The sequence below is a fragment of the Alligator mississippiensis genome, chromosome 6, assembly GCF_030867095.1.
Source record: "Alligator mississippiensis isolate rAllMis1 chromosome 6, rAllMis1, whole genome shotgun sequence".
Lineage (NCBI taxonomy): Eukaryota > Metazoa > Chordata > Crocodylia > Alligatoridae > Alligator > Alligator mississippiensis.
In genome coordinates, this window is record NC_081829.1 from 3,309,353 (window position 1) to 3,335,704 (window position 26,352).

The 26,352-nt window shown below is 60.8% G+C and overlaps 1 protein-coding gene across 1 annotated transcript; it reads right to left on the reverse strand.

Moving 5' to 3' along the window:
* On the reverse strand, nt 1–25,481 carry EXTL1 (exostosin like glycosyltransferase 1). The gene is made up of 11 exons (XM_019498915.2): nt 23,034–25,481; nt 5,948–6,041; nt 5,662–5,769; nt 5,372–5,491; nt 4,033–4,165; nt 3,836–3,954; nt 2,942–3,037; nt 2,705–2,791; nt 1,890–2,050; nt 1,379–1,550; nt 1–513 (listed from the first exon to the last, which is right to left on the reverse strand). Exons 1-11 carry the CDS (start codon nt 23,966–23,968, stop codon nt 325–327), a joined length of 2,214 nt encoding a protein of 737 aa, XP_019354460.1. The 5' UTR covers nt 23,969–25,481; the 3' UTR covers nt 1–324.
* Nucleotides 25,482–26,352: the final 871 nt, after the last annotated feature.

Sequence of the window (26,352 nt, forward strand, 5' to 3'; positions counted from 1 at the left end):
GCGAGAGGCAGCCTCTTCCCCACGGCTGCCTGGGGCAGGGGAGCCCAGCATCCCTGCGAGCCTTTATTTGTACTGGTAAAACCCAATAAGACGGAAATGCCTGCCAGCGTCCAACAGCGCATATCGGCCCTGCTCCCAGTCCAGCCTTAGGGGACCCTGCAGTGCTGCTAATAACCACGCCTGGCTCAGTCCCTGGCCTGGAACTGCAGCCGTCTGGTCCCCGGGGCACCGCCAGCCGGGTGTTTTGCCTGGTACCATCCAGCCCCCACCCGGGGATCCCAGCCAGCAGCCGGCTGCCCTCCCACGGCCCTGCTGTCCCCCCCGCTATTGCTTCTCCAGCTGCCGGTACTTCTTGCGCAGCACAGAGACCTGGTCCTTGAAGAGCACGGGGTCGAGGCGGAGCTGGGAGTGCACCAGCGGCATGTACCCGAACCCGGCGGCGAAGCGGTTGACGCAGGCCTGGCGCTGGGAGAAACGGAGGGGCCCACCGGAGATGCCTGCGCTCTGGGATGCCTGGGGAGACACGAGCAGAGGGTGAGCTCGGGGCTGGGGAGCGGGAGCAGATCCCAGTCGGGGCAAGGTGTGAGGATGCCACCTTAGAGGAGTCATTCCCACAGCGCTTTGGAAGAGGCAGCTGGAGCCATGATCTAGGTGTAGCCTGTTCTGCTATGGGGGTTTCCATGCTTCGGGACTGTGCTGGGGGCTGCCCCCCACCCTCCTTCCCACAACAGGTCGGAGGGGGGGTTAAGCCCTCCCCAAAGGCACTGAGTGTTGGCAGCAGCCCCGGCTTGGGACTTTGACTGGGCTGTGCCAATGCTCCTGCTGGGACCCCGAGCAAAAGATCCTGGCTAGAGGATCTTGCCCCTCTGCTCAGGGTTAGATCGATGTCACATTTGGGGTCAGGAAGGAATTTCCCCCCGTGCTCAGACTGGTACAGACGGGAAGGGGTTTTTCCTTCCTCTGTAGCAGGGGCACGGCCCCTGCTTGGGATCTCGAGTGCATGTTAACAGCCTGTTACAGAAGCAGGACGCTGGCTGTCGCGGTCCCCCTGCTTTCCCCGTGGCAGGTTCGGGTGTGATGTCTGGTGCTGTGTCACGGCTGACTGTAGTTTTACTGAGCATTTAGATGATGGATTGTGCAGGATGGTTTGGACAGGGCTGATCCTGCCCCTGGCCGGGGGCTGGACTACATGACCTTCCAGCTCCACTTCTCTAGGATTTGGTAGAAGCTGACCCAGGACTAGACAGAGCCCTTGGAGAGTCGCTGCTGGCAGGGGGGAAAGGATGGAGAGGGCATCTCCATCTCCACTTCCAGGGCTCAGTTGCACCTCCCCCTCCCCTTCTCCCCATGCCCGGGGATGGGACCCAGGCGTTCCCACCTGCTGCGGGGCAGCCTCCTTGTGCTGCTTCCTCTGCGTCACCTTGACGGGTGGCAGGCGGGTGACGGCAGAGACAAGGAAGTTCATCAGGATGTCCTCGCAGTCGCCCAGCTGGTCGCTCAGCTCCCGCAGCCCCGCGGGCAGGTAGTGGGTGAACAGGCTGTGGTAGTACCTGGGGGGGCAGCAGTGCAGAGCCGGGGTGACTCCTGGGCAGGGGCTGGGCTGCCCTCTGGGTACAGGGCACAAGTGGGGGAAGAGAGGGCTCAAGGGGCCTCAGGTGCAGGGTGAGAAAGGAGGGTGACCACAGCCCTGGACCCCCGAGCCCCCTAGCCCCCCACCCTCCAGGGCGCTGCAGGGCACCCAGCCCCTCCAGCACCAGCCCACACTCCCCTTCCAAGCAGACGGGGAGCCCATGGGACCTACGCCCCGATTCCCCCCCTTCCCCACGGATCCGCCCAGGGCCCTGGGGCGAATCCAGGCAGAGGCCGTGAGGCAGCGCTGGGGCTGGTACCGGTGGTAGAAGGCAGCAGCCGTAAGGACCATGGAGAACTCGTTGGTCCACTTGGAGGTGAAGCCCCAGCGGCGCTGGCCGGGATCCCAGAAGTGGCTCCGCATGGGGAAGCCGACGATACGGTCAGGGAAACTCCGCCACACCACGAAGGCAAAGTCCACCTGGGGCCGGGGAGAGGGGAGATGTCACCGCCTGGCCAGGATGACTGGATGGATGGACACAGCAGGGCTGGTCCAACATGGCCTGACACGGCAGAGGGCAGCTGGATTTGACCCAGGCACCCCACCACATCATCTCTGCTTCCCGTGGGAAACAGACTCACTGCAGAGCATCCTCCAGGGACATCCCTCTCTGCACGGAGCTCCTGCTGCAGGCCCAGCTGCCGGACAGCCATACCCACTGCCCACCCTGATCCTGAGCTCCTGGACCCTGCCCGTGGGGTGCCACCAGCTCGCACGCAGGCAGCCACCCAGGGCTGGGCGTGCGTGTGTGCCGGGGGTCTGCAGGGTGAAGCCAGGTGCCTCGGTAGCGGGCACAACTGACTCGGTGGCTGGCCTGCTGCCAGCTGGCCTTCCCCACCAGTCTCTGATTCACCAGCTGAGCTGGGGGCCTGTCCCTGGGCCTAGGGAGAGTGCTGCAGCGTTAGAACAGACTACGTGCTTCCCCGTGGCCCGTGGAGGTGGGTTCCAGCAGTCTCTGGTTGCACCCCAGAGACGGGTGCACGGCAGGGGTGTTCGCTGCATGCCTCTGGGGTCCCGCGGGATGCCTGGCTCTGTGGCAGGTGGCACGGTGTCCTGGGACCCCCATGGCCTCACCTCGCTGGTCGAGAGACTGGCATGCTCATCCAGGCTCAGCACGGCGTCCGTCCCGATGGCCGGGTAAGGGAAGAAGCGGTCACTGATCTGGGGTGGGGGAGAACAGAAGAGTCAGGGGTGTCCAAAGCCCCCTCTCCCCATCTCCTGCTCACCCCAGCGGCCAGCACGGATGAGACAGTTGCCAGCAAAGGCAGCAGTCCCTGGGCTTGTCGCTGTGATGGGGAGCCCCCTTCTTACTTTCCTCCTGCCATGAATGACCGTCAAAGGCACTGGGGTCTGGGGCCACTTCCCGCTTGGCGGCGGTGACGTTTCGCTGCTCCACAGGACGAGAACCTATGAGGAAACCGAGGCAGGAGAGTCAGCGAGGCAGAGGTAGCACCGAGCCAGCCCGAAGCAGGGCCCATCCAGCCACGTGTCTGTCTGCGGGGACCCTGCAGGGCACAGGGCTTGGAGGTCCCTCCCGCCCCTCCAGGTACACGTGTGCCTGGCATGGGGACAGGCGGAGGGATGCTAGCAGCAGGCCGGGGGGTTGGGCTGGCCCCTGCCTGTCCCCACAGTCTCTTGAGGTGGTGTGGGTGTTTCCCAGCATGTGCACATGCCAGCCCCGGAGCCAACGTGCCTCATGCCCAGCCCGCCAAAGGGAAGAGAAAGCAGGGTGGGAGCTTGCACCCTTGCCGGGGGCCAGATGCACCTGGAAGTCGCCAGAGGCCCAATAGCTCCTTGGCTCCAAACTCCCTGAAACTGCCTCTAATTGAGACCCTACGGGCTCCTCTCCTTTCAGGTGGGGGGTGGGAAGCACAGGGGGGTCCTGCCAGCAGTGCGGGGCTGGAAGGCGGCAGGTATTTCACCTCACTGGGATAAAAGTCCTGTCCTTTTGCATCCTTTCGCCTAAGCCAAAGCCTTCGGGACCTGCTTTTCCAAGGAGCCGGGTGCCAGGGGGCTGGATTCCCAGCTGCATCTCTGCCTGCTGTAGTCAGAGAGGGCAGGATGCCCCCATCCCAAACCAACGGCCGGTCCATTCACTTCAGCTTTCCAGAAGCCCCAGGTAGGTCCAGCTTGGGCCCCTCACCCCTGGCCTGCAGCCCCCACTCTTCCCCTCACCCCCCAGGCAGGTTTCACCCCCTCCCTGACCTGGGAGCAGTACTGGGACGCGGAGACAGCCTGGATGAGCTTGAGGATGGGCTGAGAGAGGGAGATCCCCGGGGCCATCGCCCGGATGAGCGCGGTGAACTTGCTGGAGGGGCTGGAGCCTGGGGCAGGAGAGAAAAGAGAGCTGTCAGCGAGGGCATCGGGCGGTGGTGGGGGCGGCCGGGGGCTGCGGTTCCTACCGTGCTGCAGGTGGTAGAAAGGGAAGTCTGGGATGTGCGTGGAGTATTCGGGCTGTGCCAGGAGCCCTCCCGGCAGGGCGTTCCAGAAGAACTTGGGCCGGGACTGCCGCCTGAACACCCGGTCCTTGATGATCTGGGGAGAAGGAGGCACGGTCCTTGTCAGCCCCACCAAGGCACTGGTGCTCCCAGGCCCTGCCACCCGTCTGGGACTAGAGAACCCGGCCCAGACCCTTTGCATCGCGTGAACAGAGCATGCTGCGCTCAGCTGCGGGTGCAGCCCCCCGAGGCGCCTGGCAGCAGGACTGCACCCCAGACCTGCCGTCTATGTTTCTAAAGCAGGATGACACCAGTTGCACCCATGACAAGGTGGCTATCTGTGCCTGGAGGATTACCACGAAGCAGCCCAGCGCTGGCTGCGGGCTGTGCCAGCCTTTGGGGAGCATTGGCTTTGGGGGGAAGGTGAGATCTGTCCCCCCAAGTGTTACTCAGGGGCTCGAAGCTACATGAAACCGATGCCAACCCAGCACGTGCTGTCTCCTGCAGCGAGATGTCCCTGCTGCTTCTGAATGGCTCCCAGCCGCTCTGTGCAAGCAGGGCTGCGGGTTGCAAAACCCAGGCTTCCTGGAGCTCCCTTATCCGGGCCCTGCTAGAATAACTGGGCCCGCTGGCTTCCAAGGGAGCACGCCAGCCTCCCCCAGTCCTAGCCTGGCAGGCAGCTTAGAGCTGACAACCCCGGGCACATCAGCGAACCCCAGTCCATGTCTGAGGCATCCTGGTTTTTTTGCCTCCAGGACAAGCCGTTTCCATCCCATTCATAGATTTCATGGACATGAGGGCTGGAAAGGACCTTGGAAGATCATCGGGTCCAGCCCCCTGCCCCAGGGGCAGGAAGTCAGCTGGGGTCAGATCACCCCAGCAAGATAAACGTCCAAATGTCTCTTAAAGGAGTCTAAAGCTACTTAGGAACGGACCCAAGTCCTCGGTGGTGCTGGGTGAACTCTGAGCAGCCCCGCGGTCTGAAACCAGCACATCCCAGGGCTGGTTCTCTCTTCGTCCCCTTCCCTGCAGCCAAACCCAGGCCCCTAAACAGCTGCTCTGCAAGAGGGATGCTAGCCTGCCCCCTCCTCGCAGTGCCTCCTGCTTTGGGATGCTGGGGCTGTGAGCTTCCCCACAGCTGGCACTCCTGCCACTCTACAGGAAGGGGGGAGCTACCTGCCTGCCTGTCCTTGCTTGGACAAGCAACCTGCTCCCCAGAGCAGGTCCCAGCCCTTGACCAGCCCTCACCCGGGGCCCCAGGGCATGGCAGGTGCAGGAGAGATGCCCGCAGGGTGGCACTCACCTCCAGGGTGGTCTGCACGATTTTTTCCACGGAGGAGAAATAAGCTTCCCACAGGAACTGGGTGTGCTGCTGGAAGGCCAGGACCTTGTCCCTGTGGATGCAGCGCACGGTGGAAGGGATCTGAGAGAGGAAGAGAAGGTAGATGCAGCCTGACAGAAGGGCCCCGTCAGCACGTGGCTTCGGGGAGCTGGTTTCTAACCCCAGCCAGAGGACTGCAAGCCTGGCCCCTGGAAGGGGCACCAGGGCAGTGCTATGCTGCGCCAGCCCTCCCGTACCGCCCCCACCTTCACCTGCAACAGCAGCCGCTCGTCCCCCACGATAGCTGCCTTGCTCCAGTCGATCACCTCGGAGAAGGGCAGCTCCCAGCCATTGCTCAGCAGCACAGGGATGCAGGCGGCCTGGGCAAGGGGAGACAGGCCATGATGACTCCCAGGGGCCAGGCACCCCCCCACCCCAGGACCTCGCAGGGGCAGGCCACAGGGATGGAGCAAGCCCAGAGCGAGGCTCCACGCAGCCCCCGCCCCAAGACGGCCCCGTCGGGGAGCTGGGTCCCTGCCCTCGTCCCCTCGCAGGTACCTGCAGCGCCTCCAGGAAGCGGAAGGAGCCCAGGCGCCGACCGCGCGGGATGATGCAGAAGGTTGAGTTGTGCAGCAGCTCCCGGTAGTCGAACCTGGGGCCAGAAGGCAGCACGGGTCAGGGCCCAAGGCCGGAGCTTGCCGGCTCTCCCCACCCTGTGCCCATTGTTGGGCATCTGCACCCCAGGCAGGCACGTCAATCCCAAGCAGTTCCCTCGCTTTCACCCTCTGCCCCAGGGCCCGCGAGACCTCAGCACGCCTTAGCCATTCCCAGGCATGAAACAAGCCTCTTGCCCCCCACCCCCAGCCCCTGTGATCAGAAAGACCCAGCTCCTTTTATGAGGGAAACTGAGGCTGAGAGGCCAAGCATCGACCTGCACAGCCCAAGACAGGAGATCTGCAACAGCTCTATGGGCTCAGACCCCCCGCCCAGGGCTCAGGCTGCCGGCTGCATGACCTCTGCAGTGCGAACATGCCCTAGGCTTCAACTCAGGGGACTGTTCCCCCACTGCTGGCTCTGCCACTGACTCACTGAGTAGCCCTGGGCAAGTCTCTTCATTTCATCTCCTGTTTCAATGGGGAGGTATCAGGAGCATCAGGTGGGCCAAGGCAGCAGTGCTGCCGAGGGGCCTGGAGGCGGTGGTGACAGGGCCACATAAACAGAGCTGCTCTGGGCCCATCTACTTGGGGCTGGAAAGGGTTAACTAAGGACCTCATTACCCGCTCCAGCTGCGAGCCAGCTGCCCAATGCAAATAAAAGATATGGCAGCTTGGGCTGGGCTGGCATGGGATGGAGGAGCTGTGTGAGATGTGAGTGATGAATGACCTGGGTTTTCCCTGGTTTTCTTCCCTGTGACCCTCTGGGGTGCATCTGAGCTCTCTGCTGCACAGGAAAGGGGCTGGGTGCTGGGAGGCTGTGGGACAGATGCTCCTTGCATGTGCTGTGACCACCCCGCTTTGCTCCACAGAGGCAGGGATGTGGCACGTCTGCTGTGACCTGGGGTCTCACTCTGGGAATCCAATGGATGCTGGCTGTGAACGTCTCCTCATAGATTCATAGTTGTTAGGGTCGGAAGGGACCTCAATAGATCATCGAGTCCGACCCCCAGAGAAGCCTCAGCTTGGGAGATGTGGCCTGGAGCCTGGTCCCTGCTAAGCCTGAGCTCCTATCTGCCCTGGGTTTGCTGGAGTGACTAGAGAACGGGCTTGTATTTGTGCTGTTTTGATCCACTCAAGGGCTGCATATGCTTTACCTGGAGCTGTGGGCTGGTGGAAGGGGACCCTGGAGACGGGAGCCCTGTGTGTGCTGCGGCGGAGCATTGCTCTAGCTTCCCCTGTCCCCTCAACATGCCTCAGCCCTGATGTGGAACAAGGCCACCCCCCGAGAATGAAAAGGGGAGCTCAGTCTCTGCGGTCTGAGTCCTTGGCCTCGTGGCTGGGCCCTGCCAAGAAGCAGGGGGCCAGCCATTGCCAAAAGCCTGGTGGTTTCTGCGGTGCAGAGGCTGCAGCCAGCGCTGACACCAGGGCATTTCACCGCTCCCATCCCAAATGCAAAGGGCCAGGCCTTTGCAACTTGGAGGTCGTTAATTAAGACAGAACCGCTCCTTGCGTTGCAGCGCTGTCCCCGTGCAGCAGACGCGGGTCTGGCTGATCAGAGCCCAGACCCTGCGTTGTCAAAGCCCAGTAATCATGGAAACATTTCCTTGTGTTTGCCATGCCAAGGAAAACAGTGCTTTTGTCTGAGCAAAACATTCCTGGGCTGCATTGTGGCAAGCCCCAGAGACTGCAGCCTGGTGCTGCCCGGCCGGAGAGTGGAAGGGACTGAAGTAGGGAAATTGCCCAGCCGATGCCTACTTCCAAGTGGGGCAGGCTGCAAGCAGCAGAGCGGGCATGGTTTGGGCAGGGCAAACATGGAAACACTAGACTGCAGGCATCTTCCTGGCTGAGCAGGTGAGATGGGTTCAAAGAATACAAATGATGCTTTGGCGCTCAAGCATTGAACCCCGTGGTGACTTTTCACCAGTGCCATAGCTGGGATGCTGACAGTAGCTCAGCCCCGTATCCAGGCATAGGTCGGAGCAGCTAGTAGGGAGGTCGTGAGGCTGCTGGTAATGCCACCCACAGGCTCCGAACCCCTGGCATGGTAACCCAGTTAAAAGCTAGAGAAGTGGGGCTGGAAGGGACCTCAAGGTCACGTGGTCCAACCCCTTGCTTGAGGCAGGTCTTGTCCCGTACGGAGATCAAACCTGCGACCTTGGTGGTGGTCGCACCACACTCGAATTGGGTGCTTTGGTATCTCTGGGCCAGCGTGCACCCTGCAGAATGAGGCTTGTCGAGTGGCATCATCTCCCCAAGAAACTTCCAAGTCTCCCTCTGCTTAAACTTGACTCTCCTTCCGCTGTCCTGGCTGGAGTTCCCGACTCCCGGGAGGTGCTTCTGCTCTGGGCTGCGATGGGGAAAGCGCGCTCCATCCTTCACGGGATACCAAATCCCCTGTCAGCAGCTAGCGGTGGCAGGGTGGTTGGGTGTGAAGCAATGAGCCAAGTGCCTGGGTGCGATGGCACCTGACGGGTGATGAGTTGGTAACAAAGACCGCTGTCAAGCAGGGAGCGATTGTATCAGCGACTTGCAGTGCTCGTCTTTCAGCACCACTGGGGAACGGGCAGGGCGCCAGTCCCAACGTGTTCTTGGAGGCACGTGATGCCCAGCAGCATGTACCTGGCAAAAGGTGGTGGGTGGCATGTCCTAAGGCCTCTTCCCATCATCCTCCTCCTCCTCCTTCCCAAGAGGAAGATGCTGCTTGCACTGTGGGAATTGGGGCAGGGGCAGGGTCTCGGCAGTCCTACTGCATGCCACAGTGTAGTCGGCTCTGTCTGCCTTGGCTCACCTGAGGGTCCGGGGCTGGAGGAGCCTGGTGCCAGGGGCTCCAGACCACCCGGCTGGTGGAGAGGGTCCAGAGGTCTGCGCTGTGCCTCACTTGGGGCTACAGCAGTGCCGCCGGGGGGCTTCACCCAGGGATGTTTCTCAACAGAGAACAGCCTGTGTGCGCCGGGAGCCAGGCTCGCTGTCTTGGTAACAGATCCCCCTCCAGCACCCGTGCACGCCCCAGCCTGTGACCGCAATACGAGGCCTCTGCATTGGAAATGAAGGAGCCTCTGATCAGTGCTCTGCCCTTGCTTCCCCCGCAGCACTAATCCTCCTTGGGCAACTTCCCCCCAGCCCCAAGCACCCTGTTTGAGGGCCCAGACCTTGGAGCTGGCTTCCCTTTCTGGGAGGCTCCATGCCGGGTTATGAAAGGGGCTTCTGTGCCACCGGCCTGTGAGAGGCACATTCACTGCCGGGGCTCCGCAACCGCACAGGAAAATGCAATATTTACACTCATGCTGGACAGCCCAGCCCCTGTTCCTGCCCAGCGCCGCGTGGGGAGGGCAGGGGCAGCACAGACAAGGAGCTACTATTCGCTGCCTGCACGCCGCGCTCGGCTCCCCGCGCCAGGGGAGAGGGGAGCGCGTCACCAGGGGGGCAGCCGCGGCCGTATCGGGCTCAAAGGGCTCCTTGAAAGCGGAGGAGGCTGCGGCTGTTCTGGTCTCTGTGCCCATCGGCGCCTGTCGGACCTACAGCCTCGTGCTCCAGGGGACCGAGCTGGGGTTTGGCAAAGGCCTCCACCGCCCTGAGCGTGCCACAGTGAAGTCATCCCTGCCCAGCCAACCAGCAGGCACGGAGTGGCTCTGCCCTGAGCGTGTCACGGTTGTGATGTCATCCCACGAACCCAAGCATTTCCAGTGATGTCATGCCATGTCAGCATTAAGGGGGGGGGGCGGAGGTTGTGGTAGTCAAGGCACTGCACCGTGTGGATGCAAGAGCATCGCTGCTCATCCCCATCCTTCCTCTTGGGTGGGCTACAGGGACCCTAGCCCCTGCCTCCCAGTCCCTCAACCCCCTTCTTCCCGGGAGCCTGCCCTTCTTGCTCAACCTCAGTCCGCTCTGCCGTAAGCCCCTGGCTCCCAACTGCATGGGGGGCTATTGCCCCGAGCTACCTGTCGGGACAGCAGGGTCCAGCTCCCTCCCAGCCTGGCAAGCAGGGCTCGTGGATGAAGGCACTAGCAAGCTTGTCTGCAAGTGCCAAGCCAGCCTTGCCCCAAAGCCCAGGACTCCTTGGGAGAAGCACCAATTCCCTGCCCCGTCCCAGCTCCCACGGGGGCTGTCCCTGTGCCCCAGAGAGCATGGGACAGGCTGCAGGGCCCTGGCATGGAGGGGCTGCCCTGCTGTGCCCAGGGGTTGGCTGCCGTGGCAGGGAGCTGCTCTGCAGCAGCTGCCCCGGATGAGCAAGTGCTCGAGGGCTCTAGGCTGGAGGGTGTCCAGCTGTCCCTTAGCCGTCCACTCTCTTCCCCCACGTCGCAGGGTCCCCTCCCCACCCAACCAGCCCAGGAGGGCAGGCCTGGCACCCTTGGCCAGAGCCCCACGGAGGCTCCCAGCTTGCTTCGCTGCAACCCGTGCTGCCCAGGCCTCCTGAGCTGCAGCAAGGGGCAGGGGCCGGGTCCTGGTGACCACCCGTCCACAACAGTGCTTGGCACACGGCACCCAGCCTCCCTGGTCCGCAGAAAGGCCCGGAGCCACTGCTGGCTCTTAAGTGGGAGACTGTCGCCAGTGCTGAAGTGATTTAGGAGCATGGGCCCCACTGACAATCCATTCTCCTCCGGGCTATTCGAAAACCCCATGCTAGCAACAGCACGGGCCTCATCCCTGATCCAAACCCCAGTGGGAGTCGGGTAGCCTGGGTATCACGGTCCACACGTGCATACATGGATAATCTATGTGCATGCATGCTCCACACGCGTGCTCCAGGATCCAGTGTGGCTGTCCACATTCTCCACATACCGTTCAGCTTGGCAACGGAGACACGGGCCCAGCAGGCAGCCGTTCCTAGGCCCCCGAATTTCCCCCCACGCTCATGCAGGGGGGCATGGAGGGGCACAGCCCTCTGCAACCCTGATCCCCGATGTTCATTTTAAAGCCGCCCCGGCCCAAACTCTGCCCGTTGCCGTCTCTCTCCTGCCAGCAGATCCCAGACAAGCTCTGCAGCTGGCTTTGCTGGATCTGGTAAATTAGCCCCAGCCAGGGGCTGATGTATTGACAGCATCGAGTTTATGAACAAAAACCACCCCCGGGGAATTGAGACACGATGCCGCGGCACGATGCTGAGAAGCCCATTAGTTCATTGCGTCTCATTAACGTCCCTGTTCTCACTTGAGCCACCTGCCGAGAAGGGGGGAGCTTCAGCGAGGCTCTCCCCACGCATCCCATTCCCATGAAATTTCATTAACGAACGCCGCCGTGTCTGTGCTCGCCCCTGCCTGCCCCCCCGGCCCTGTGCCAGCTCCCCAGCCCGGGAGAGGCGCGTTGGCGGCCAGGGGCGGGGGAGCCTCGCTTGAACGTCTGCGTGGATCTCTGCACTGGCGGTTATTCCCACATGCTGAATCGCGGGAGGGCTTTGACTGCGCTCGTGGGGCCGGATTCTGATGCCAGCAGCTTGGTCGCATGCTAGCACGGTGCCGTGAAAGCCATCCCTGTTGCACGGATGTAGCTAAGAGCTTATCCAGATCCCGACGCACCAATCTTGCCCTTCTGTATTGCGACAAATGCAGTAGGACGCGCTCAAACCCGTTAGCCAAGCCAGGCTGCATTCCTGACCTAGCAGGGGTTTTGGAGGCAACATCCCTTCTGGGGTCGATACTCTCCCTTCCAGCAGAGATCCTGCCTGGTTTCCCTGGGAAACACCATGCAACTCCCCATGTCCTAAGGCCCAGCGTTTTCTGCAGCCCAGTTCCCATCCATGATTGCATCTCTTTTCAGTGTAAGGTTCGTCCCCGTGTGCCCCCGGATGCTTGCTCCCTCCTGAGCCAGTCTGACCTTGGTCCCAGCCACCCAACTGCAGCGCGACCCCCTTGCCGGGACCAGGAACCGGTGTATTGAAAAGAGCTGATGCTGATGGAAGCTGCCAGCCTAGGAGCTCTCTTCGTGCACGTGGCTGCAACCATGCAGGGTACTTGTCCATCCAGGGAGTCCCAGCACTGCCGCAGGGCACTGGGGATGGGACTATTTGATCTTTTGCCCCATTCAGCCCACCAGAGCCACGTTTTTACCCCAGAGTAAGTGCTAACTTGCCCCTGGCCCCGTTGTCCTCCTCCACTGAAAACTAACCTACCTCTGGCTTGGCTCCCACTTACCCCAGGGTAAGAGCATGCACGCAGGCAGCACACAACAAAGCCCGACCCTTTCTCTGCAGCAGTGCAATCCCTAACCCCCACCGAAAACACAGCCAGACCTTGGAGGAGCTGAGCACGAAAGCCCGATATTGGTATTCGCTGCAGGACGAAGTCGGGGCTCCTTGGCACTGGGCAGTTTTGCAGTGACACCTCTGAGGATTCATTTTGTTCCCAGCTTTATTGTTCTTATTGCAGCCGCATTGAGAAATGCCAGGCCAGCCAGGTCTCCACTGGGCTCTGCCATTATACAGGCGTGCAATGAGAGATGGCCCTGCCCTGGCGCATTTGTAATTCAGGGAGAGAAGAGAGTCCGTGAACTCATAAAACATGGTCCTGGCAAACCAGGATGGCTGTCAGGCAGAGCTATGGGTCTGTCCATGGACCGGCTGCCTCCCCTTAATGGTGATTTAAAACCAAAGGACAAGGAGGATGCAGACCCTGAGACGGTGCAGCGAGGCAGCTGGGTTCCCCTCCTGTCCCCAGAGCCAGCTCTCGCAGCGGCTGAGTTTTGAAGCTTACATCCTTCGTTGTGCCTTTGCGGCACCCCGGGAGCTGGCGCCGGGGCTCCAGGCTGCGGCTTGCACGGTCCGATGCAGAAGGGTAAACTACATCCCTGAGATGGGTGCAGTAGATGAATATATAGATGAATCCAGCCCCCGGTGCAGCGAGGCAGCCGCACAGAGGGAGCAACAGGTAGCGGCACGGGACTTGGCAGCTCCCCAAAAGGGAGGGCACCTAGTAGCCCTGAGGAAGGGCGAGAGGGAGAGAGAGAGGGCTTTGTACCTAGAGAGGGCATCTACTGTGGAGGGCTGAGAACGGCCTTATCATCCGGGCGACCACGGAAGTGGAAGCCGGCGCCTCCAGGCTGCGAGGAGCCAAAGGCTCCTTCTGGAAACACTTTGCTACTGACGTTCTGCGGTTTCCGAACAATAATATAGTCAGCGCTTGCCCGTTCCTAGCTCCAGCCCCAGGGACCGAGCGGCTCCGACCCCTGCTCGCAGGCCCCCCGTCACCCCAAAGCCAGCAGCGGGCATGAAGCAAGGACTCGGAGAAGATGGGGGGGGACGACGGCTCTTGTTTGTCAGAGGCAGGAGATTTATTTTTTCTCCCCCCGTCCCCCTCGATCTTTCTGCAGCCGAACAAAGTCGGCCGGCTGCTACAGAAGGTTCTTTATGTGGGCACAGGACCTGTTTGTTCAGGCAATTGCTGGGGCCGGAGGAGCCACGGAGCTGTAACAAGCCCTTCCTCTGCTCCGAGGGCAGCGCTGAAGGAGGTTTAGTGTTACCTGCGGCTCCGGGCTACAGCCAGGATGCTCGTGGCTGCGCCAGGCTCCCCCCCGCCTCCCCGCTGCGGCACAGGCGCTCGGTTCTTCGCCTGCCCCATGGAAGGGAAAATGCTCCGGGCCTCTGGGGTCGAAGCCTGCTTGAATCGCCGCGCTTGTGACGGTGTCGTACCAAATGTCTCCTTGTGCCTGATGGGTGCACTCAAAGCCAACCTGAACGTCCGGGTCCTGAGCCGGTTTGGGGGTCAGGCATACCTCACTCGTGCTTAGGGTTCTCCCAGCTGTGCCAAGCACGTGGGCAACTTGTATTGCCCCTTTCCCCTCCCTGTTCTCCCCCTACAAACTCGGAGCCTGGGCCCTGCAGCACCCGGGGACCCTGACCTTGTCCTACAGTGAATGCCGGTGCTCAGGTCCTCCAGGAGCTGGCTGCACTTGTGGTGGGGAGTTTAGGGTTTGCACTGCTGGAAAGAAGGGGTGAGGCTTTGCTATGTGCCGGCTGCTCCGCGGTAGCTGCCTGTGTGCACACCCTTACCCCAGGGTAAGTGGAAACCAAGCAGAGGTAGCGTAGCCTTCAGTGAAGGGGCAGAAAGGGGCCTGGGGTCAGGTAGCACGTGCACAGGCAGCCAGCAGATCCAGCACAGCCACTGGGGTGTGGGAAACTGCTCCCATGTCCTAGCCAAAGACTCAGGCCAACCCTTGTCACACCAGCTGCTCCAGCTGGAAGAGAGACCCCCTCCCTGCCTTTGAGAAAAGGAAATATCCCCTCATTTTACTGCTGGAGAAACCAAGAGAGACAATTGCCAGCTTAACAAGATGACATCCTGCAGCCTGGCGCGCTCTGTGCTTTTTAAGTAACTAGTGGCTGCACTGAAATAAATACCCTCTAATAGCCAGTGCTAGCAATGCCAGGGACTTACATCAGGCCTTTCAGTCTGAGCTCTCCAAGCCCTTTACAGAGGTGAGGCCAGAGGCATCATTCTGCTTTTAGGTGGGGAAACTTGAGGCCTCGAGAGGGGACAGGACTCTGCCCTCGCTGCCTGTTACAAATCCTGCCCAAACCGCTGCCGGGACCAAGAGGCATGCATGGTCTGGGGCATCTCCCAGCCACATTCCCCGAGACTGGACGCCACCCCCGTCTCCAGAGCGGGGGAAATGCAGCCTTTCGGGGGACCCGGCTGACCTGGGAAATCTTTCTCTGCACAGCCCGGGTGAATCCCTGCAGCTGCCGCGACCTCAGGATGGCCGCATCCATCTGTGATATTGGGACCTTAATAAGGGAAAGCCTGAAACAACTCCCTCTTAGACATGTGCCCTGCAGCTCCTTCGAGGAGCAGCGCCTGGAGATCTCCCCCCACGCCCGGAGCCCTCCAACCCCGCTGTTCACCATTACCCTGAGATGTGGCTAGAGCACCTAACTGACTTAGGAGCCTAGCTCTCACTTTCAAGTGGTACTTAAGCACTTGGGAGCCTAAATCTCACTGGCTCAGGACTTCGGTCCCTAACAGCCAGTTTTCCAGTAGGTCAGGAAGGCTCCTTTAGGGCCTGCGTACATTTACAGGCATCTAAATAACCCCAAAGCAGGTGCTCAGGCCACCTCGACAGATGGGATTTAGACTCCCAAGTCACTGAAGTGCCTTTCAAAACGATATTCAAGCTCATCATCTGCCGGGGATCCACGTGAGCGGCTCCACCCCGTGCTGCCATACGGTGGGTGTCAGCGATGCTTCGCAGCCCCGTACCAGGGCTGGGCAGAGAGGAGGCAAAACCCAGGGTCAGACCCTGCGTTACGGAAAAACCCCATGACAGTGAACGAGGCGCCTCACAAAAGGGGAAGAAAATACCCGAGGCCAGCTCTGCTTGGAGACCGGGGAGGGGATTTGATAACAGGTTTTGCTACAAAAAAGGCCTGTTGTAAGGAGGAAGGTGATCAATTGTTCTGTGTCCGCCGGGCAGAGGATGAGGAGCGATGGGCTGAAATTGCACCCGAGGAGATGTAGGTTAGATATTGGCAGGGCTGTCTGACGCGGGGGGAGGGGAAGTAATGGAAGAGATTACCGAGAAAAGTGGCAGCATCTCGGGCGCTGGAAGTACTTAAGCGCGGGCCGACAGACTCTGGGCTGGGATGCTGCTGCCCGGAGCGGGGCCGGACGAGATGTGCCCCCCAAGAGCCATGCCAGCAGCCGAGCTACCCGGCTATAGATGTACCAGTGCCCTGCCTCTCCTTAGATCTTACCCAAAGCAGCAGTCTGGGCCAGCCGGCCTTTTTTATCCTGAAGACAAAGCCCCAAGGTGATCAGGTCCCTCTTGGACCAGCTTCACATCCCCAAAGCCCTTTCCTACATGGGCGGGAGGTGGCTGTGCCCCTCGCTCCTGATCAGCGGAGCACTGAATGGTAAGGACCAGACGGGTCATTTCTCGGAGGCTTTCAAAGGTAGGAAGGACTTTCACACCTCTCCGAGTGCCACTCGCTGCAGAGGAAGGACCCGCCAGCCGCTGGGGGCTGGCCGTCAGAGCCAATTATAACCTGATTGACCTGGCGTGACATTAAAATGCTCAGCAGAGCCCATCTGCTTGCCGGGGGATGGTGTTTTTGCAGGGCTACACATGCCTGCAAAGAAGGGCAGTCTGGTCTGGAGGGCTGACCAGTTGGACTTCGCATTGCAGCCAGCCAGGTTGCATTGTATTATCATAGATGAAGCACCGGGGAAGAACATCTCCCATTAAACCACGGGCCATCTATTCCAAGAAGCCTGATGCATTTGTTTTTTTCCTGCTGTAACTCTCCATTGCCTCCTCCTTCTTTCTTTATTGCATTCTCTCCTCATTAGGACCTGTGAGTCATCCATTCGAGGTCCTTTGCTAGCAAGCACCAGGGTAATGATGCGATTAGCCTCGAAGTCTGGGGCCTGGGCTAACAGTGGGGGAAATGCCTTGCTGAATCGAGGTCTGTTTGCAGAAATCCTTTTATTTCTGGGCTCCAGGACAGGCTCCTCCAGTCTTTAGGGCGACCGGCTGAGTTTGATGCATAGGGAAATGGAGGCAGGGCACTACCGCATGCTGTGCCCAAAGTGGCAGGGAAACATGTGCCGGAGCCCAGAGGGGGACTGGACGATCTGGGCGCTTGCACCAACACTCGCCCTGCTCCAGTCGGGGCTTCCCGCACTTCTGCCAAACCTGGGGATTGCCTTGCCTCCGTGGCCCTCTGCTTCTGAGGCCACCCGGGCACTTGTCTCCCTGGGGGGCTGTGGCAAAGTTTCAGGGGGCGCAGGAGGTGAAGGCACAATCCTATAGTACCGGCTGCAGAGAGGAGATGCAGCCACACAGGGTGTTACCGGTATTTCTCACGGGGGCACGTGGCAGGTGATAACCGTCACGGGATGCCCCAAACACGCGAGTGCCGCTGGTTTAGACCATGCCCCCTCCTTGCCCACGCCAGCCTCCATGTTGCTACCAACAGAGCAGGAGCGGCAGCCTGATGCTTTCAACCACTTGCAAGCGGGGGGAAAAAAAGGCCTATTTTTCTTCCTGCGGCTGCTGGTCTGTGGGTGCTTAACGACACGCGGATGCGGGAGCCCGGCAGCGTCTCTGCCTCAGCTCCCACAGGACCACCGTTCGGCTGCTCTCTGCAGCGCTTTCAGCCTTCCCACAACTGCTCACGCAAAAATAATCAATACCCCAGGCTGGAAAAATGCCCCGGCAGGCCCAGCTCTGTGCCGCAGCCCGGGCCTGCGTCGCTGGGACCGGGCGCTTGAATTCGTGCTCCTGCTGTTGTGTTCACGTTCCCAGAAGAGAGTTGCACAATTCTCCTGGCGTGGACCTCCCGGCCCACACCCAGTGCCTGGGGGCAAGGAGGGGCTGGAAGGAGCTGAACGCAGCTGAGCTGCTGGTGGGGAAGGATGGGCAGCTGCACAGACCGGGCTGGCACCTGGGTGTTTGCTCCCCTCCTGCCTCCCACTTTGCATGCTGCAGTCAGGGGAGGGCACCAGAGCCCCCCTCCCCTCCCTGCAGCTGGTATTACCTTTCCAAAGCCCTCGTCCCCCCTCACTGACGCCCAGGGGGCTGCGGGTGCCTGGCACCCCTTCAAGAATTAGGGCCACGGGTGTGTCGAGCCAAACACCCAGAACTGAGGCAGCCAGATGCAACCACCTTTGCCGATCCAGGAGAGATCGTGATCTCTTCAGCCCCTGGTTTGTGCCCAACCAAATGCCCTGAGAAGCTGAACGCAACCCTACTAGAAATGTGCTTTCAGCCCCCATGCGAAGGTGCTGCGGGAGCCCAGACCGCTGGGGGCGGGGAGCTGAATCACACCTACAGCAGGTGCAAAATACCATATTTTCTCCCCTCCTCCCCCCAAAAACCAGCTGCTAGAAACCGCAGGTGCACGTTGTGCAAGAAATATGGTAAGAGCAGTTTCGCTCAGGCTCAGCTTTCTAGCTGCTTAGTGACTCAGTACAAGGACAGATCTCTCTGTCGTCTTCATGCTGCCGTTCCAAACCCGGGTGCGTCGTTTCGGCCGGGGGGTGCAGGATGCTCAGAAGGACGGCGCATTTCGATGCGATTGAAGGTGCCAGCGTAATGGAGGGTGTGGCCTTTCAAGCTTCGTTAGCATCAAGCAGACTCTGTGCCCGGGGGGACCAGTGCCCACATTTCCTTGCCAAGTCCGTGCCCCAGAGCTGGCAAAGGGCCTGGCATGGTCTGGTCTTAAAGGGCCCCTCAATGTATGTTATTAAAGGGAGTCTTTTACGGAGCTGAACCCAAGGTCTGGGGTGCCCCGGAGCTCATGGATGCAGCTGAGCGGTCCCAAGCTTGTGGTGCCAGGAAGAGGCTGGACTACAATGAAAGTGAGCATCGGCGATGCCTTCCTGCGCCCGCCTGGAGGGTCTGGAGGCCACGCAGCGAGCATCTAATGGGGGGGTTTGTCTTGTTCGAGGCTCCCCTCGTTCACGGGTGAATGCACGTCCAGACTTGAGCTCCCCTAAACAGGCGGTGCAGGGTGGAGCCCAGCGGCATTGCCTCAACGTGCCCTCGGCCGTGGCACTTGCAAAACAGCAGCTGCCCACCCACGTTGCCAGTCGATCTGCCCAGGCTGCGGAGGGATGTGCAGAGAGGCCCGCCTTGCCCCCCGGCCCCGCGTCGCCAGCTCCTTTGCTTTTGCGGAGCTGGCTGGCACTGCTGCGGGCACGTGAGCTCCGCTCCCGGAGTGGGAACCAGCCCGAGCCGGCGCCAGTAAAGACGGCAGGTTGGAACCAATAATGCAGCTGGGGTCAGTGAAGGAGCCCGCTTGACGAGAGCATCTCCCCACAACCGTGCCCCCAGCTCAGCTCATCACCCCCCGGCCCTTGGCTGATCTGATAAAGGCGGTTAAAATTCGGGTCCGTGCTGTTCTCTAGAGATGTCTGAGTTAGTCCTGCCCTGCCCTGCCTTCAGCCTGCCTAACGGGCCGTGCATCGTTCTCAATCACCTGCGGGCAACCCCTCCGGAGGCCGCCCCTTTGCAACGGCATCGCAGCAACTTTCTTAACAGGCTGCGGCACAATACGGGTTAATGCAGCATCGGACCCTTGCCCCCTGATCCCAGGGCTGGAGCAGCCCATGGGCGTGCAAGACCCCCAGCCTTGGCCCTGTGCTCCTCCGCCATGCTTGGTGAAAGGCAAGTCTTGTATCTGCAAACGAGTCGATTGGATTTCCGGGCCGTGGGGAAGGGAAGGGACTTTGGGAGCTCCAGAAGCACCCAGTCCTTCCAGCACCAGCCCCTCTTCTGTCTACACGTCCCCGTCTGTCGTACCAAGCGTCCTGCTCAGAGCACTTAAGCTTCTCACACAGGTCAGGAAGGGAATCCAGGAGTCTCACCCTCTTGAGCCTTCCTGGAGAGACCGGGCTGTGCTCCTGTCGGGCACGGTGCCATCCTGGATCCCCGCGTGCAGCAAACGGGCAGCTTGGTGCTCTTCCCCGCGCTGCCACCCAGAAGCTACCGTCACCCGCCCGCCCCTTCCTGACAGATGGGTGCCGTGATTCATGAGGAAATGCTCACGGAGTGATGGATGGGGCCGGGAGCCGGGCTGGCATCTGATGGGAAGCCAGAGCCAGCAGGCGGCCGTGCCATTAGACTACCGCGGCGGTGATGGGGATTCTCACGGTGGCAGTTACCAAGCAAGAAACGCGCTGAGCATGACGGGGCGGGAGGGGAGGCCACTGATGCAGCTCGGCCCCTCTCGCAAAGCCTCCCGAAAGGCCTCGGAGCACGAAGGAGCCAGGAAGGGAGATTCTCTTGGGAGCGCAGGGTGCACGGACACGTGCGCTGCAGGCCTGAGCCACATCCCTACTGCCGTCCAGTCCCAGCATGTCACAGGGCTCCTGCTCCTGGTCCCAGGGATGGATCACTCACCGCTGCAGGTCATGCCTGCAGCAGGGTGGTGGCAGCCCACGGTCTTCCCCTCCACCAGTGCCACAAACACAGCCCCTGAAACCAGCTGCAGGACCAGCCTCCCCACCCCAGCCCTGGAGGTGCCCAGGTCCATGCTCCGGCCCAGCCTGCATTTCAGCCAGGGCCAGGGCAGGGAGGTGACAGCAGCAGTGCCGGGCTCACAGGCAAAACAGCCTGCAACCCTTTGCTCTGGGAGGGTCTCTTGTGACCTGCTGCATCCTCAGCCCCGGTGCCGAAATCTCTAGCTGGGGGCTTTGTGCTGCGGGGAACTGGGAGGGAAGCCTTGCAAGCCATGTGAGTGTGCCCAACCCCAGTGCAATACCCATTCCCTTCAGGAAGTCACTGACTGCTCCGTGCCTCAGTTTCCCCACCCCTAAAATGAGGGCGATGGCCCATCCCCAGCTCACAGGGGTCTTCTATGGGCAAATGCTCTCGTGGCTGGGAGGGGCTGGCTGGCGACAGCCAAGGCAGCCAAAAAAGGACCATGGGAACACAGGTCACCAAAGGATCGTGAGCTCTTGGTCCCTATCAGGTGGGGAGCGGTGAGCCAGAGGCCAAAGAAGGCGCTGCCTCCTACACCCGGCCCCTGGGCTCACATTCGTGTTCAGCCCCTCCACGTCGGCTTGCCAGGGCCCGGCACTTTGGTGGGTCTCAGCTAGTTTTGACTCCGGTCCAGATAATCTCGGTTTAATGGGACTATGTGAAAGCAAGCTTACAAAACCTGGAGCATACGTGCCCTCGGGGCTTCTCTGCCTTCCTGCTACTCCCCAACAGCTGCCACTCCAGGACCCTCGTGCCAAGCCTCTTAGGCTAGAGATGGGACAGAGCCGGGCTTCACAGGCCCTTCTCCCTGCTATGGGCTGGGGCAAACTGCAGAGCCTCTCCCAGGCAGGCACCAGCTGAGCCCAGGTCCAGTGATGCTGAGCTGCTGACTGGTGATGCCTCTGCCCTTGCGGGAGGGGAGGTCTCCGTCTGCCGGGGCCTGCTGGCAGTCCTGGGAGCACGGGGAGGGAGATCCCCAGGTCGCTCAACCCCTTGGTTGCTGCCCTGCTCCCCCCCAGAGGTGGCTGCCTTTCAGCTGCATTGTGTATACAGGGTCTTATCCTGATCCCCCCAAGATCAATCCTAGTTTTGCTACTGGTTTCAAAAGCCAGACTCAGTCATTGCAACTGGTTGTGTTCTCCCAGGATCCCTGTCAGCATTGGCATCGCCCGCCCCTGGCTAAGTCCATCCTCCCCGACCCCAGGATGCTGCTGTGGGCTCTTCTGGACACGGGGCAGGCACACGGGTGACCCATCACCGCCCTGCTGCCCAGGCTGCCAGCACGTGCAGCAGCCATGCCCAGAGCCCATCTCTTGGCCAGCTGCTGTCACCAGAGCCACCCCCGGGAAGGACGGGGCAGAGATGAGTCACTTGCATCAGGCATCAGGACTCGGGAGCCAACAGCTCTCCCGGGAGCCCAGCAGCCGCCGAGCACGGAGGGAGGGGAACGCAGCGGTCGTTATCCGCGTGTCATCGGTGCAGCGCGTTTGACGGAGGAGCCCTCTGCTGAGTCACGTCTCGCTCGCGGGCAGCAACAGACTCGGAACAAAACCCCGGGGCAGAGTGTGTGCACACGCATGCATGCACACATACACCTTTGTACACACACACGTGCGTGCGCACACAAACAAATACACATGCATATGCATGCACCTGTGCAAACTCTCGTGTATGCACATGCACACACACAAGCTTGCACGCATATACTCACAAGCACGCACACACATGCATACACACACACGCACATGCATGTGCACGCATGCACCCATATGTACACACGTACATACAAACCAGCACATCAGCACACACATGCACACATGCGCACACACTTCCAAAGCATACAGATGCGCATGCACACATGCACATGCACACTTGCACACATGTGTACACATGCACACGCATGAACAGCTGCAAGAAACCAACCCCAGGAAAAAGGATTCAGCCTCAGCCATGAGCACCAAAGTGGCTCAACACCACCCGCTCAAGAGGACGGGGCAAGAACCGCGGATGTGGACCAGGACAGAAGAAGCTCCCACAGGGGATGCCTCTGCCTAGGCAGCGCCAGCTTGGAACTGGCTCCTGCCCCGAAACAGGGAGGGTCTGATCCAGCCCCCGAACCTACCACTGCAAACAGCTCATTGTGGGGGGAGGCCAAACCTGTTCCCGAGAGAGCTCAGAAAGTTTGAGGGCCAAGGTCAGTGGGGTCAGGTTCCCAGCAGAACCATCTCCACCCTGCCAGAGGCAGAGTGATGCTGAGTGACCCAAAGGTGCATTTATAGCAACGAGGCCCCCAGGCGCAGGTCCTTCCAGCCTTGCTCTGGCGGCGCTGGATCCCACTGACGGGGCTGGGGACACTCGGCGCCACTCGGGATGGAGAACGAGAGCTCTCCAACACAGTGCAATGCAGCTAGTCCGCAGCGATCCCCGTCCCCGCCATGCCACCAAGCCCGTTTCAAATCAGTAGGCTCCTAAAACAAGTCGCTGGCAAGGGCTGAGAGCCATAGATAGACCTGCGTCCGGATCTCAGGTGCCCCAAACGCTGGGCAGGTTCTCGCCTTGGGAACAGGGGGGTTCTCTGGGCTCATCCCCAGTAAAAGGATTTAGACTTTTTTGGGGGGGGTAGTATCATCCATCTCTGCTGGCATCCAGAGAGAAGGAAATCACATGAAAAGGGCAGCCTGGCCGATCGCAGGTCAGAGCAGCTTGCACGAAAGCGTTTCAGTGTTCACACAGAGCAGGGAAGCCCCGAATGTCCAGGCTTTTGCTTTCCACAAGGGAAACTGAGTCTTGCTTTGTTGGCTGGGGTTATAGCAGGGGTGGAGGGAAGCTAGCCAGAGCAATTCCCCTCCATCTGCTACCGGGCTCACCTTATGCTAGACCAGGTTGTCAACTGATGTAAATCAGCAATGCCCCACTGAGCCCATCGGCTATGTATGTATCCTAGCTGAGGATTGGATCCTGGGTCCCTCCTTTTTACCTGGACACGTGCGTGTGGCCATTCTCTGCCCTTAACTCGAGGCACGTCCCACCGGACACAGGGGAACGCGGCCACGCCGAGCTCGCAAAGGACTTACTTCTCATAGTCGGTGTTGTCCTTGTCGCAGCGCGCGTCTTTGTGCTTCTCCCAGTCTTTCCCGTGCTTGCACGTGGTCAGCGAGATGATATCCTTGCCGTTGTGGATATGGTGCAACGCGTTCCTGGTGTCGGAGCCGATGCCGGTCAGGTACCGCTTCCCTTTAAAAACCAGCAAGTACTTCTTCTTGGGAGGCAGGGAGCTCTGGGCCAGCCAGCCCCTCTCCCCACCCTTCTGCGGATGGTCCTTGGAGAACAAGGGGATGGAGATGTCAAAGCCGGGCCGGAAACGCTCCATGTAAAAACTCGCCTTGGCCAAGATGGCCTGTCCAATGTCAAAGCCCAGATCCTCGGTGTAGTTTGGCCAAGTGCCTGAGTAAAGGTTAAAGATCAGGTGGTTTCGGCCGTCGTTCCACAACGGGAAGCCTTGGATCTTCTCGTTGATGTTGTGGACGTACTGGACGGAGAGATGGTCCCTGTCCAACGTGTCCAGGTTCAGGACAAAGAGGCAGGCTTCCTCGGGGTTGGAGGTGTAGTAGCGGGACTCCTCGAGCGCAGTGATGATTTTGAAGTAACTCTCGGACACCGGGTCCCCTCTCTCCGCAGGGTAGACGAAGACTTTGAAACCATATTTCTCGCATTTGGAAAAATCGAAGCAGGTTTCCATGCGGCACCTGCTGTTCTTGTAGATGCTCATTCTCGTGGCCCTCCTGGCCTTGGGCGACGGCTGGCGGGCGCCTCCATCGTCCTGAAGGTCTCCGGGGCCCGCAAAGCTCTGCAGAAGGGTCGTGTCGGTCCAGCGGGGCCAGGACTTCAGAGCGTCCGTTTTCCTTCTGGAGAGGAAGGCGAGGCGTCTGAGCTGGTCTCCGCCAAAGAAGAAAAGTAGAAGCCAAGAGGCAAAGAGAGTCATGAAAATGTATTTCTTCCTGATCTGCATAGGTTCATCGGGAAGCCTGGCTCCTCATCTGACGCAGGAGGCGGTGGGTTTGTCAGCCAGCGGGGTCAGGTGAGCCCATTCGGGGGAGCGGGCTCAGGAGGGAAAGTCCAGGGGAGAGGCAAAATGTGCCGGCGTCCAAACAGGGCCCGGGCTGTTCAGTCCTGTTTCTAAGTCAGTGCTTACCCCGGATTAACCCCATATGCTCTCTCCCTGCTTCCAGCATCGCGTGCTTGGTAAGGGACTCTGCCTGCGTTTTTAAGTTTAAAATCTGCTCCTCCGTGGTGAAGGCTTAATAGCAAACTGCCCCCAGCATCACCGGCGCCCTTCGACTTCAGGGTGCCACGCGAGTGCCGGGCTGTCCCGCTCCGCTCGGTACCGCGCAACAGTCTTTCAGCACGAAACCGAGTTGAGCAACAGCTCCTTTTCCATCCCTCCTTGGCCCGGCTGCCCAAACCCCAGGGCGAGACAGGTCACGCTGCTGCTTTTCTGGCGGTCACAGTCTGTGTCGTCGTCACCGGCTGCCCCATTTGCTGTACTGGCTCGATGCAGAGTAGCCCACCCCGACCCCGCCGCTGCAGCCTCTGCTTGGGAGAAGTTTGCACTCAGATAAATGTCTCGGAGCAGCTCACTCCAACGCTGCCACCTGGACAGCTGCTTGCAGCCTCGGGTCTCCGTCTCCCCTTTACCTTTAATGGTCCATAGCTAGAGCGCACCGCTTCCTCGGCCATGGGAGAGCGTCAGGACAGGCACCGGGGCTCCGATCCGCTCGCCTCGGGGGAGTTCTGGCTTCTAGCTTCTTGCTGCGCTTGGGGTGCATTTCCAGTGAGAGCGATCCCAGGGCTCGCACGCGTGCCCCTTTGCACCGGAGATGAAGCCAGGTCTCAGTCTCTGCCCGGTCCCGGGTCCGTTTGCATTCTCCGTGCTGTTTGGGACTCCTGGAGGACTACGCGGCGTGCCCTTAGGTCTCCTTTGCTTTGCCCTTTCTCTTGCCGGGGAGAGTTATTTCTGCGGGCGGGCGCTGATTCTCTCCCGCTCCACTGGGTGCCGGCAGCATGACACCCTCTAGGCTGACCGGGTGTAACTACAGCCCTCTGCCTTTCCGCGTGCGCGCCCCCGGCAGGGAGCGGCAATACTTGGGGTGCGTCCGAGATCCTGCACGCAGGCGGGGCTCACCTCGCCAGCCCCCGGGCTCCTCGCTCGCCTCCTTTACGACCTCTTGGACTGTTTCCCGCCGGGCCCAGATTTGCCTCCCCCACCACACGCCTCTCAGCTTGGTCAGCGGGTTTCCCTCTTCCTGGGTATTTCTCTTGCCTGCTCTGCTTTTGTCCCTCTCTGGATGTCTAGCTCTGTCGCTCGCTGGCTCTCCCCCGGTTGATTTGGATTCCCAGGTTTTCCCCCATCTCCCATCCTCTCTGCGCCCCGTCAGCTACCGATCCGCCCGCCTGGGTCTCGCTCCCACGGGCTGCCCCGTCCAGCCCCAGGTCCCAGCCTCCCCCTCCAGCTGCCCAGCAGCATCTGCTACCCAGCCTGCTGATGCCACCTTCACAACATTGCAGCCCGGGCCCGCCCACCCCCCGGATTGGTCCCCCAAACCCCGGAGGGTGTGGTTTCGGTTTAACCCTTTCCCCACCAAGTGCCCCAAAAAGGGGCAGGGCACGGGAAGTCTCCAGGGTGGGGGTGCCAGGTGAGCCATGCCCACCTGTGCCCCTGGGCGGGGCTGGGGGGTGGCCCCGTTCTCTTCTGCTGGAGAAGAGGCTTCATCCACGGTGGGAAACCTGAATACATGGAGGCTGCAGAGGAGTAAAGGTCATTTGTGCACGAAGCCCACGAGCTCCTGGAAGAGAACGGGGATGCCGGACCAAACCTATGGGCAGCAACAGGGTGGGCCGACCGCTGGGAGAGATCAGATCTATTCCTGCACTGGCACCAAAGGAGCCCCCCCTGGGCACGACCCGGACGGAGGTGTGCGGGCCAAGCTGAACAACCTGGCACTCGGGGCACGGACGCTTCGAAACAATGCCGTACAACATGAGTGTCCTGGACAGCCCCCGCGTGCCTGCGGTGCCCCGCGGACAGCCTGGCACGTCGCCGAGAGCCACGATCAGTACGAATGCCCAGGCAGGGCGGGAGGAATCCGCGCTCTGAGCAACGATGCTCCTGGGTTTGGAAGCTGCTATACAAAAGACAGGAGGAGGAGGAGGTGGGGAGTGATCCGGGGAACCTGTCCCAGCCCCATTTCTGCCTGGGGACAGGGGCAAGGAGCAGCCTCCCCTCACTCAAGGGCTGCCCCTGGACCAGGCCTCCCTTTCTGGGGAACGTGAGACTCTGCACGCAGCAGCGGGACGTCCGCAGAGCTCAGACTGGGTGGGGACGGGAGAGCCCTG

What these genes read in the sequence shown, in the direction of transcription:
- EXTL1 (XM_019498915.2), bottom strand. Translation starts at nt 23,968, where the DNA reads ATGCAGATCAGGAAGAAATACATTTTCATGACTCTCTTTGCCTCTTGG. An exon ending in CGTCCCAGTACTGCTCCCAG is followed by an intron (nt 3,038 to 3,835) that starts GTCAGGGAGGGG and finishes GTTTCCTCATAG; the next exon opens with GTTCTCGTCCTGTGGAGCAG. An exon ending in CCAGTCTCTCGACCAGCGAG is followed by an intron (nt 2,051 to 2,704) that starts GTGAGGCCATGG and finishes CCCCGGCCCCAG; the next exon opens with GTGGACTTTGCCTTCGTGGT.